Consider the following 11,205-nt stretch of genomic DNA (forward strand, 5'->3'; position numbering starts at 1 on the left):
TCTGGTCAAAGTACCAGTTCATTAATTAATGAAAATATGAAAATTTCATTAACTAAAAAATGAAAATTTCATTAACTACTTGTCTGGTCAAAACACCAGACAAGTAGTTAATGAAAATAGTAGCAAGTCTGGTCAAAGCATCAGTCAAGTAATTAAGGAAAATAATAGTTATTCTCTTCAAAGCACCACTCAAGTAATTAATGTTAGCAACTGTCCCATTGTTGTGACATCGAAGATGATATTACTGAATTTACTTCTCAGGACTCTACCCCTGTTAAGGGCTCTGAGTCCCCTGTCATCTCTGAATTCTCCTCCTCTCTCTCACGGAGAGTGTCCTTTGACAACTTTGAAACTGTCACCAGGAAGCGACCTGGCAAAAAATGTGTGATGGTCCCAACCTCTGCTCAATTGTCTAATGCGATTTCTAAGAGGTCCAAGGTGGTGCCCAATCTTCCCAAAAGGAAGGGGAAGCCCCAGCCTTGGCTTTCATGAGGGTCACTCACTTTCTCCTCATGACTTTGTCTGTCATCACTTTAAATGCCAACGGTATCAGAGACCGATCTAAGCGAGATGGTCTCGTGCAGTAGTTGCACTCTCTCCTTGTGAGTGTGGACCTGGTCTGCCTCCAGGAAACGCATTGTACGTCTGCAAATGAGTGTCGTTCTTGGTTTCTCTCCTCTGGATTTAACTCTGTACTGTTTCCAGGCTCTACTCATTCTTGCGGGTGTGTGATTCTTTACAGCCCCCGTTGTCTCTATCTAACTCATGGTCCGATTCTGACGGCCGTTTTCTTCAATATAAATTCTCCTTTCGTAACCAGTCCTTCCGTGTCTGTTGTTTGTATGCTCTGAATCGCAACCCTGCACGAGACCAATTTCTAGACGGGATCCACCCTAAAGTGGACCCCTCCATCCCTACGTTATTGTGTGGCGACTTTAACACTGTCTTTGACCGTAGCCTGGACAGACGCGGCTAGGCCCCTGCCGATTCGTCGCGGGAAAGTACTACCTCACTCCGCGGGCTTTTTGACGCATGTTGAGTTCTTGACATCTACCGGTATCTGCACCCCACATCCCCCGGTTTCACTTGGACTAAGTGGAATGGCGCTCTCGCGTCTCGGATCGACCTTGTCGGTGTTCCCTTCCTTTGGATAACATCGGTGAATTCATGCTCTTTTGATTCGTGCCCTTTCTCGGACCACTGTGGTGTTCTCACCTCGGCGTCTGTCCCAGACACTGTTCCGCCAGGTCCTGGGCTTTGGAAACTGAACACAGCCATCCTCAAAGAAATTGAATATGTCCAACTGGTGACTGACTTTTGGCGCACTTGGCAAGGCTCAAAAACTGTATTCACTTCACTCAGAAAATGGTGGGAGGATGGCAAAAATCGCCTCAAAGGTCTGACAATTAATTATTGTAAGTCAAGGTCTTCCACGAAAAAACGCTAAAGAGACACTCTCGTCAATCTCATTGCACACCTGAAAGCAAAAGTGGATGCAGATTCGGTCTCATGCGTCACACCCTACCAGTCAGCTCTCTCCACCCTTGCAGCCCTCGATCGTGAAGTTTCCCGTGGTGCCCAGGTAAGGTTTCGAATTAGATGGGTTGAGGAAGGTGAAACCTCATCGTCATACTTCTTTCGCTTAGAGAGAAAACGTTCAGTAGATCGTTGGATACCCGCCTTGCGGGACAGCGGAGGTTCTATTGTCTCGTCCCCGGAGGACTTATGCCTTACGTTAAACTCCTTCTATTCCGATCTTTTCGCTGCCACTCCCACCGATCCTCACGCCCAGTCCTCTCTCCTGTTTAATCTCTTGTCCTCACTTCCTCCTGATCAGGCTGAGACATGTAAGGGCCTTCTAACCACGGAGGAGTGTCTAGTTGCAATTAAAGGCATGGCAAAAAAAAAAAGGTCCCTGGCCTTGACGGTTTCCCGGCCGAGTTCCACCTCAGGTTCTGAGGTGTTCTCGGTCGAGACCTTGTTACTGTCCTAAATCACTGTTTCCTCTCCGGGTCACTCGCTCTCTCGCAACGTCGTAACATTATCATCCTATCATTTAAGAAGGGAGACCGCCTTGATCCCCGAAACTGACGTCCAATCACCCTGTTAAACGTGGATTACAAGATTGCATCCCGAGCTATCGCAGGCCGACTCTTGAAAGTGATCCATCTCGTGGTCAACAAAGACCAAACCTGTGGCGTACCTGGCAGGTACATGGGGGAAAATGTCTCCTTAGTTCGTGATGTGGTTCACTACACTATGTCCACGGGATTCCCTGCAGCAATCTTGTCACTGGATAAAGAAAAGGCCTTTGACCGGGTAGATTGGGGATTTATGAAGGCTACCCTCTCTGCCATGGGCTTTGGCCCCGCACTCATCGCGTGGGTGAGTCTTTTCTATCATCGTGTGCAGAGTTCTGTAAACGTCAACGGGTATCTCTCCCTTTTTCTATCTGTCGTGGGGCGTCCGACAGGGTTGCCCCCTGTCCCCCCTCCTCTATGTCCTCGCATCGGAAGTCCTGGCTGCCAGTATTCGCGCTAATCCTCGAATCTCTAGCCTGTCCATCCCTGGTTTTCCACCATTATCTCCGATATCTCAGTACGCGGATCACACTTCACTCATCTTGACGTCTGACGACTCTATAAAAGCCTGCTTTGAGGTTTACACTCTTTTTGAAGCTGCCTCCGGTGCTAAACTGAACCAAGCGAAGTCCAAGGGTCTCTGGTTGGGTCAGTGGGTTGGCCGGACTGACCCCCCCCCCCCCCAGTCGCCCTAGACTGGTCGCCAACAAAGCTAAAGATCTTGGGAGTTTTTGTTGGTCTCGGGGATCTAGAGGAGGAAAACTGGCGCCCTCACATAGAGGCTGTAGACCATGTTCTCAAATCCTTTCGTAGTCGTTCCCTGTCCTTCCGCGCTAAGGCTCTAGTCATCAATGCCCTTGCCCTCGCCCGGGTGTGGTACGTGGCGTCACTCGTCCATATGCCCGCCTGTGTGCGGAAGGAACTTTGTCGTCTTGTATTCTCCTTCTTCTGATCCGGTATACGGGAACTCGTGGCCCGCACTGCCGTAACCCAGTCCCCCTATTCGGTGGCTTTTCTGTTGTGGATGTTTCATTTAAAGTATGGGATCTGCTCGGCCAGTAGGTGAGAAGGTTTGTCTCCTTCCCATCTGACTGGTGCACCATGTTGTCTTTCTACTGTCATTCTCATTTTGGTGTTACTCCCCTTGTTGTTTTTTCCCGCCCTTTCTCCTTCGATCCTCGTGTGTTACCACCCTTCTACCAGTCCCTTATCTTTGCTTGGCGCGGCCTTAACGGCTCTTTCTTCACGCGCCAAAACCGCCTCATCTTTGCTTCTTCCTGCCCACTTGTCTGCACTCCTGCCTCTGACATGTCTACAAAGTTCTGCTATTCCTATCTCTTGTCTGAGACCACGGTCCAACCACAGTGCATCGAGAAATTCAACCTCGTTTATCCATCTCTGGATTGGCCAGCCACGTGGCGCTCTCTGTCACTATTCGATCTCGACCGTCCTGTGATAGACCTCAACTGGAAGATCGCGCATGGCGTCCTGTACACCACCCAGCGCCTTATCTCTTTTGGATTGCCTGTTCCCCTCCCTTGCTTCTGTGGTGCCCCGGTGGAAACACTGGAACACCTATTCTTCTACTGTCCCCTTGCCCAAAGTATACTCTCTTGGCTCCAGTCTCTTATGTTTTGTTTCTCTTCCATGTGCCCAGTGTTACTCCTCCGTCACGTTCTCTTCGGCTTCAACTCTGATGAGCTGATTGCCACCCCCCGTATCTTTGTGTACCTTCTTAACCTGTCTAAATTCTGTATCTGACAATCCCGGAATGACTTCCGCTTCCGTAACACCCGTCCTGGCGCTGTGGCGGTCATGGCTAACATTCTGTCTCGTCTCAAACATCACCTTCCCATCTTCTTTAAACGCTTCAAGTCAGAGAGGCGCCGGCGCTTTTTCCACCGACAGTGGGGCGCCCGTGGCATTGTTGCCTCTGCCATAAATAGCTCTCTTGTATTCTCCATCTGGCTGTTGCCCTCCCCTGTGAGCATTCTCGTCTGTGTCCGTCTCTTTGCCCTCTGTGCTGGGTCTCCTTAATTGGTGTATTGCACAGAGGCTCCTGTATTGCGTCTCGTACTATGTACGTTTTGTTTTTTTCGTGTGCCACCCCTTGGCTGGCTAGGGGCTATTATAATTGCTTTGTTTTTTCTGGCGCCACCCCGTGGCTGGCTCGGGGCTTTAATTATCAGCGAGTGTGTTCAATTTTTGATGTGTGTGTGTTAATTTTTGTTTGAGGTGGGGTTCGATTCCCCAGCGAAGTTAGTGTCTGGTGAACCTCAGTTTGTGGTGAACCCAGCCCGTAGGCATCGCACCCCCGCCTAGGGTTGGATCAGACGTGTGGTCGGCAGGCATTGCACCGCCCTCACGGGAGCCTGGCCGTCCGCCTCAAACAAAACAAAATTCTCTCCTCTCTACTTTCCAGTCTGCTCTGCCTGTATTTGATTATTATGTCTTGTTTAAACTCACTAGTAATTTTATTGTATTTAATTTGTATGACAACTGTACCTATCTTTTAGCTTATAATGTAGTAAACTAATGCATGGCTTACAACCCCAATAATATTGTAGTAATGAAATCTCTTTAGTTTATTGTAAAATCTCTTTAGTTTATTTTAAAATCTCTTTTAGTCTATTGTAAAATCTCTTTAGTTTATTGTGGTAATGAAATTTCAATGTGTAGTATTTACTTATTTATTACTAATACCCGCTAAGACTAGCTAATGCTAAATGCGGGTTGTGTAAATTTGCTTCTAATGTTCTTTAAAATAATAATAAACAAACAAACAAACCATCGCAGCAGGAGATAACAGTTTTTATTAAGCATCTAAAGTTTCATTTGCACTAGCTAGACTATACGGTTGGTGACGTCCATGGTTAGTCGTAGTCAACTGAAGTTACAATGTAATTACAAGATAAAGCTAGTGTCTACAACGTTCTTCTCAGTTAAAATAACGAACGATCTGAACTTACAATTTGTGTTCCACAAACACTTTGAATCCCTTTGCTTCACTTCGATAAAAAATGTCGTTACACGAATCTTTCTTTTTAAACCCTTGTCACCTGACCTATTTTTGTCGTTTCACTAAGTCGAAGCGACTACGTAAATACCAGCGATAACATGAATATTTTTTACGAAAAAATGTTTACACGACTGAAATGTAGATCAAAATGCTTGACTGTGTAAAAACAAAACAAGCAGGCAAAATGAAAGTCAAAGGGAAAGGGGATGATTAACTAAGGATGGTAAGACTGCTATGGATCTAAAGATGATATATTTGAAAAATATCAGATATGTTGTAAAATGTATAAATCACCCATGAGTGTTAAGGAAACCAAAAAATGAAATAAAACTACCAAAACAAGCTTTAGATTTTTTAACTCTGTAACTACGTAAATCTTTATATTTTAGAAAAAGTAAATACACATACGTATTTTGAATGAGCTTGTGCGGCTCCTCGCGACTTTACAAAAGAAAATATTGTTGTATACTTATTTGTTTGGTGATTTAAGAAGGGAAATAACAAAATCGGGAAGATTTTAAGAAACGGAAAAAGGATTATTGAGGATGGAGATTTAAATACTTTGCATTTGCTGTCTGCTTTTAGACCGTTCATGCAAAGATGTTAACTGTTTTTGAATTGGAAATATTTTGCTATTTTTCTCTAACTTATCCTCTCTTAGTATCAATCGATCAGAGATTAGCTGTCATCTTTTTTTTTTTGTAATTTACGTCACTGCTAAATGAAAGCTGTCTACAATTTTTTCCATGAGACTTGCGTGCAAGCTTTGTAATATGTCGTTTAAAATATTGGATGAAACCGTGTGCTGTGTTCAGCAAAGAAAAACTTCAGTCCAGCTCAAAAGATTCGCAGTTTTTATATCGCTAATAATACTGAGTTAAACAATGTGCTGTTTTCAGAAAATCTTCAGCATAAAATCTGTGCTACATAAGGGAAACTACGGTTCAGTCACTGAAAAGTGTCGAGGTCTTAATTTCATCTGAGAGCTTTTCAGTGAATAGTGAACACCTCTAAAATGTTCCCAAATATTGCCTTCGGCGTATTTAGAGTTGGGCCCACGGACATAAGGACCATTTAAGAAAGCCCTGTGACACCACTTAAACCACCAACCTCCTTCGTACTCCATGGCACAGTTTCCATCGGGTTTGAAATCATTCTCTTGATCCGGAGTAGAAAATGGCCAGCCGTTATGGTAAGAGAAGGAGTCACCAGCGGTTCCTAAAAAGGTTACCAAAGCATAAAAAAAGGAAAGTATTAAAGTTAAAGTATATTATGCTGTACTATAGAATTCAGATTAAAGTTTCATATTTTCTTCCGTGCCTGTGAAGTCTCGATTCTGCATACATATATGAAGGTTGGTACTTGCATAAGAAAATGGAAACCTCATTTTTAACTTTATGTATGACAAATTTAAGTTCGATGGAGACCTCTGTGGTTGAAATTTGGAACGGTCAGCCTGGAGCGGAGTACCAACCGCTTTCAAGAGGAATTTTTTACCTTTCCTTTACCCAAGGACTCTTTTTAACATATTTCTCATGAGTAAGGAGCTTCCACGTGTGAATTTTTTCAAGTGCGCGATTTAAACAAGGACGCAAGTAACATGAACAACGAGCACCAAGATGAGCGGATGCTGCGACAATTCAAAGGGGGACTCGTCCATTTACAAAATTTACTTCCTGAGTTATTAATTTTATTTTAAAATATGCTCTTCTAAATTGCTCGGATGCTTTTTGAGATTTTAATTTCTCTTTTGTGGAAACGCTATGTAATATTTCTGACCTCAATTTAGTCAAATGAAAGAAAACACGACTTTCTCAGCCTCTGGAGGTAAGAAGTAACCTTAACTTAATTCAGTCACCTGTGTAAGAACCAAGTATCAAACGATACTTGTTAAGTTCACTCCTGACACCAAACAAGCTGTACTCGGCGTAGACAGTCTCCCCATCAAAGTCCTCCAAGTCAACTCGCAACATGCTGTTGTTATCTAAGGTAAGGTGATGAATCCTTTCCAAGCCGAGCCAAAATTCAGCCGTGATATTTCCAAAGCCTTGCTTATAATCGGTCCACTTGAGGTTGAAATCGACTGAGCCGTCGATTCTTCTCTGGAACAATGTCCATCCTCCACCGGCTGTTGTCTGGTCGCAGAAGACATCAAAAGCTGATTGATTTTCAGGTTTGATGACGTGCACACCATCTCTTTTGTCGCCCGATTTAAAGATCTCAGCGCAATTTCTGAATGCTAGAACGATAAACTAAACGTTTAAGTCATGCAGAAAACAACACGGTATTGCCTGGAACAGAAAATTAACTTTAATGATGAGAGCAAAGTAAATTTAGACACTGAAGTGTTTCCAAACGATATAGATTCAAAAGAACTTTAATTAAAAAAGTGATGAAACAAATATTAACAAAAGAATGGAAACTCAGGCAAGAAATGATACACCTTACACGAAGAATGAAATGGAAATTATATGAAATAACATAGGTATCAGACAGTTAATTGCTTTGAATTTCTGGTGGTGTTGCAATTTTTGACCAAACTATCATGTTTCCAATACCTTGACAATTCTCTCCTCTACTGAATTCTTCTGGACAAATACACCTATAACCTTTACTTGTGAAACCAGCTTGGCAGGTGCCTCCATTCAAACATGGGCCGCTATCACATGGGTTCTAATGAAAAAGAAACATAAAATGAACCACGTTCCTCTGTTTATTGCCGTAAAACCAAAACCATACTTGTCATGACAACAACTCTCAAGTCTGTAAAAAGGAAAATATTTTAAGTAGCCAATAAAGATTTTTAAAAGTCATCACAGGCAAATTTCGTAATGCGTGAGCAAACGCCCTCGACGAAATGCCTAATCGATGAAGAGATGCAGGCTGCGTAAGGTAAAACCCGCTCGCTGCGACGTAAAACCCACGCAAAACCAAATTTATTTAACACCTAATTGAAATCGCCTATTCTGGCTTAATATGTAGAATTAAGTCACCAATGGAATTCGCACTTAGGTATCTTTCTACTTTCACATCAATTTTTTGACTTTCGAAATACTTTAAAGTTATCATTATAAGCTTAAGTGAAGGACGATTAATTCTTATGCTGATCCACTGTGCTTGATTTTCGTGCAAGAACCTGAAGGATGTGAATCGAGCCACCTGTTATTAAATTACGCTTTGGTCACTATGGTTACATGATAAACAAGTCCGCCAATGCATCCCTCGAAGCTAGAGAGCCTGTCTGTCCTTAGGTACCACAAAACAAACAACAAAATCAATAATGTGTGTGCGTTACCTCAATGGCAAGGTAAGTAAAATCTTTTTCACTAGCAAGGCTTTTATCAGTAGCATTGTTCAGTTGGCATTTATGCTTCCCCTGCATTAATGGTCCCAGGTTGATGGACACGCAATCCGGGTCCATATAGCACAACACACGACAGCTTCCCTTATTAGAGACTTCGTCAGTCCTGATCACATGATTCTTCATTATCTTATTCGGGATTGGTTCTTTGAAGATGATATTGCGAAATTCGTCATCTGTGGAAAGTAAAAAAACTTGGACTGTGGCTCTTTTCAAGATAAAGCGATATTTGATTTCTTTTTCTTCCAATTTCAATTCCCAGCGATCATCAATGCGTGTTTTTCATCAATAAACTTTAATTATCCGTTTGAGTGTCATGTCTCTACTCTGCACAAACTTCCATGGAAGAACATTCATGTTAGTTCGGAAAATTTATGTACCTGTCTACCAAAAGTTGTGTATCCACCGTAGTTATATCAATTTCTTACAGTTAACAAAATTGAGAAAGCATATGTAAAAAGTTACTCCAAAGATATAATATTAATAGTGAAGAGAGAGGGAAAAAAAAAAAATTCCTCGAAATAATGGCTCGGAATGAAAATGGTATGAAGATAGTGTGTTTTGGACTTATTTACAAGACAAAAGGTTATAAAAAGTTACAAGTTTATTACGAGTTTGAAATATAAAATAAGATATCCAGTGCTCGCAGTTAGCTAAAACCTGCGGGGTGAGCAATGCTATAACGTTTGAAAGAACATTCAATGTAAGAGTAGTAAGAATACAGCAATACAAAATGACAAATAAATTATTGTGGCTGATGTGTATCTTCAATTTTTTATGAAAACGAAAAGTATTGCTTATAAGCAAGGGTTTCTTAAAGCTTTTGACGATAAAAATAAACGGTAAAACACGACGTTTCGACCGTGCTTCGGTCATTGTCAAGTGAATGGAATGAAATACAGTAAATATATATATTTATTACACGACTCGGGCAGTCAGAGGGCCAATAGCTAAAATCAACCAATCAAAATGCTCTGCTGCCGGTCCAATATTCTCTAAGTATTGGACCGGGCACTGTCCCGAATGGTCCCGAATGATACTGCACTTGTGTCCCTTGGAACTTCAGTCGTATAATAAACCTCTTATTAACCAAGCTTACTCGGGACCGTACTGGAAGAATATCAGCCCTCGGTCCTTTTTGTACGGACCTCGCTACGCTCGGTCCGTACTGTCAAGACCTCGGGCCGATATTCTCCCAGTACGGCCCTCGCGCTTGGTTAATAAGATATATATCTTATTAGACGTTTTGTTGTGTAGTATCGCTGGGTATTTTTACGAGTTGTGCCGTATTTTGACGAGCCCATAGCGCGAGTCAAAATACAAATAACGAGCAAAAATACTCAGCGATACTACACAACAAAACGTCTAATAAGTTATTTATTATCCAACACGCCAAACTGTTATTTCAGTGCGGCTGGCGAATTTCGCGGAGGTTTTTTTACTGGGAGTGCGTGACACAACTATACGAGGCGGAACGGAATTGGCGCGTTGTCGTGTTGTTGTTTCTATTTTCTTCAATTAATAAAAAATTTCCAGGTCGTCTAGCTGTTTTTCTTCGTTCGATTCATCTAATGAACTTGGATGTATATTTGCCAGCCATTCTGACTCTTCGTCGTCGGAAATATGATTCAAATTGTCTGCCATTTTCTTTTTTCGCAACTACAATTGAATCCTTCCTTCGCTTGCGCGATGCGAGAAAAGCTGTTTAACTGGTACTCTAGAGTACAAATACCGTGTGATATTTGTACTCGTCTATGGCGTTATTTGTACTCTACGAAATGTAGTTGGATAATATATGTATATATACACGTAAGAAATATAAACAAAATTTTTGCAGGTGTTAACAAACGATAAAAGTACATCGTTTTATCGTTTGTTTACACCTGCAAAAATTTTATTTGTATTTCTTACGTGTATATATACATATATTTACTGTATTTCATTCTATTCACTTGACAATGACCGAAGTACGGTCGAAACGTCGTGTTTTACCATAGTTAGTAGAGGGGACTAACTATGGTTTTACCGTTGATTTTTATTTTTACCGTCGAAAACTATTACAATCTTAAAACCATAATATTTGTGCTTTAAAAAAACAACTTCAAAATTGCTTCATGCATTAAAAACGTTATCTACAGTAGAACAGATATCTGTAGGAAACAGTAGGAAAAAACCAAGACCTTCTTACCCAAACAGCACCTGCACCAAGAGAAGAAAGTTCCAACCATGATGGAGACGATGAAGGCGATGATAGCCATTCTGAGATAAACCTCAGTGGAGGTCTAAATAACGAATCCTTACGTATCCTTTGTAAAATATTTTCTAGCTGTTTAGTACGATTCCTAACAGCTCCTTCCTTCAAAACGGATAAAAATGTCGGGAAGCTGTGCATTAATATTTAATTCAAAATTTGCGTCATAATGCGTCACGGCATTGCTAAACTTTCAATGAGTGATTCCTTTTACAGGTCTATTTATGGAAATAAGAGCACTTCATACTTTGATATCCTTAAATTACTTAGTATTCATAATTTCTTTTCTATTCAAGCCTATTGAAGCATTCTCGATTAAAAATATCAGGATTAAAGGGTTGGCTCTTTACTTATAACTCTTCTTGTATTGCGGCAAATTTTCTTTATTTCGTGTTAATAGCGTATACGCGATGCTTGATAAAAAGTTACTTCTATTTTTACGTTCATAAAATATGTTTTATTTACTCTAAAGAATGCTGGGGGTGTATTATTC

General features: G+C 41.5%; 1 protein-coding gene and 1 pseudogene across 1 annotated transcript; one reads left to right on the forward strand and one right to left on the reverse strand.

The window, feature by feature from the left end:
• The first annotated feature begins 2,979 nt into the window (after window positions 1–2,979).
• Window positions 2,980–4,118, forward strand: LOC111324873 (uncharacterized; annotated as a pseudogene).
• Window positions 4,119–4,876: 758 nt separating this feature from the next.
• LOC111324889 (ficolin-2) lies at window positions 4,877–10,839 on the reverse strand. Its single transcript, XM_022928553.2, has 5 exons — window positions 10,650–10,839; window positions 8,396–8,637; window positions 7,659–7,773; window positions 6,959–7,339; window positions 4,877–6,318 (listed from the first exon to the last, which is right to left on the reverse strand). Exons 1-5 carry the CDS (start codon window positions 10,717–10,719, stop codon window positions 6,038–6,040), a joined length of 1,089 nt encoding a protein of 362 aa, XP_022784288.2. The 5' UTR covers window positions 10,720–10,839; the 3' UTR covers window positions 4,877–6,037.
• Between the last annotated feature and the right edge of the window lie 366 nt (window positions 10,840–11,205).

The sequence above is a fragment of the Stylophora pistillata genome, chromosome 5 (genome assembly GCF_964205215.1).
Source record: "Stylophora pistillata chromosome 5, jaStyPist1.2, whole genome shotgun sequence".
NCBI classification, from domain to species: domain Eukaryota; kingdom Metazoa; phylum Cnidaria; class Anthozoa; order Scleractinia; family Pocilloporidae; genus Stylophora; species Stylophora pistillata.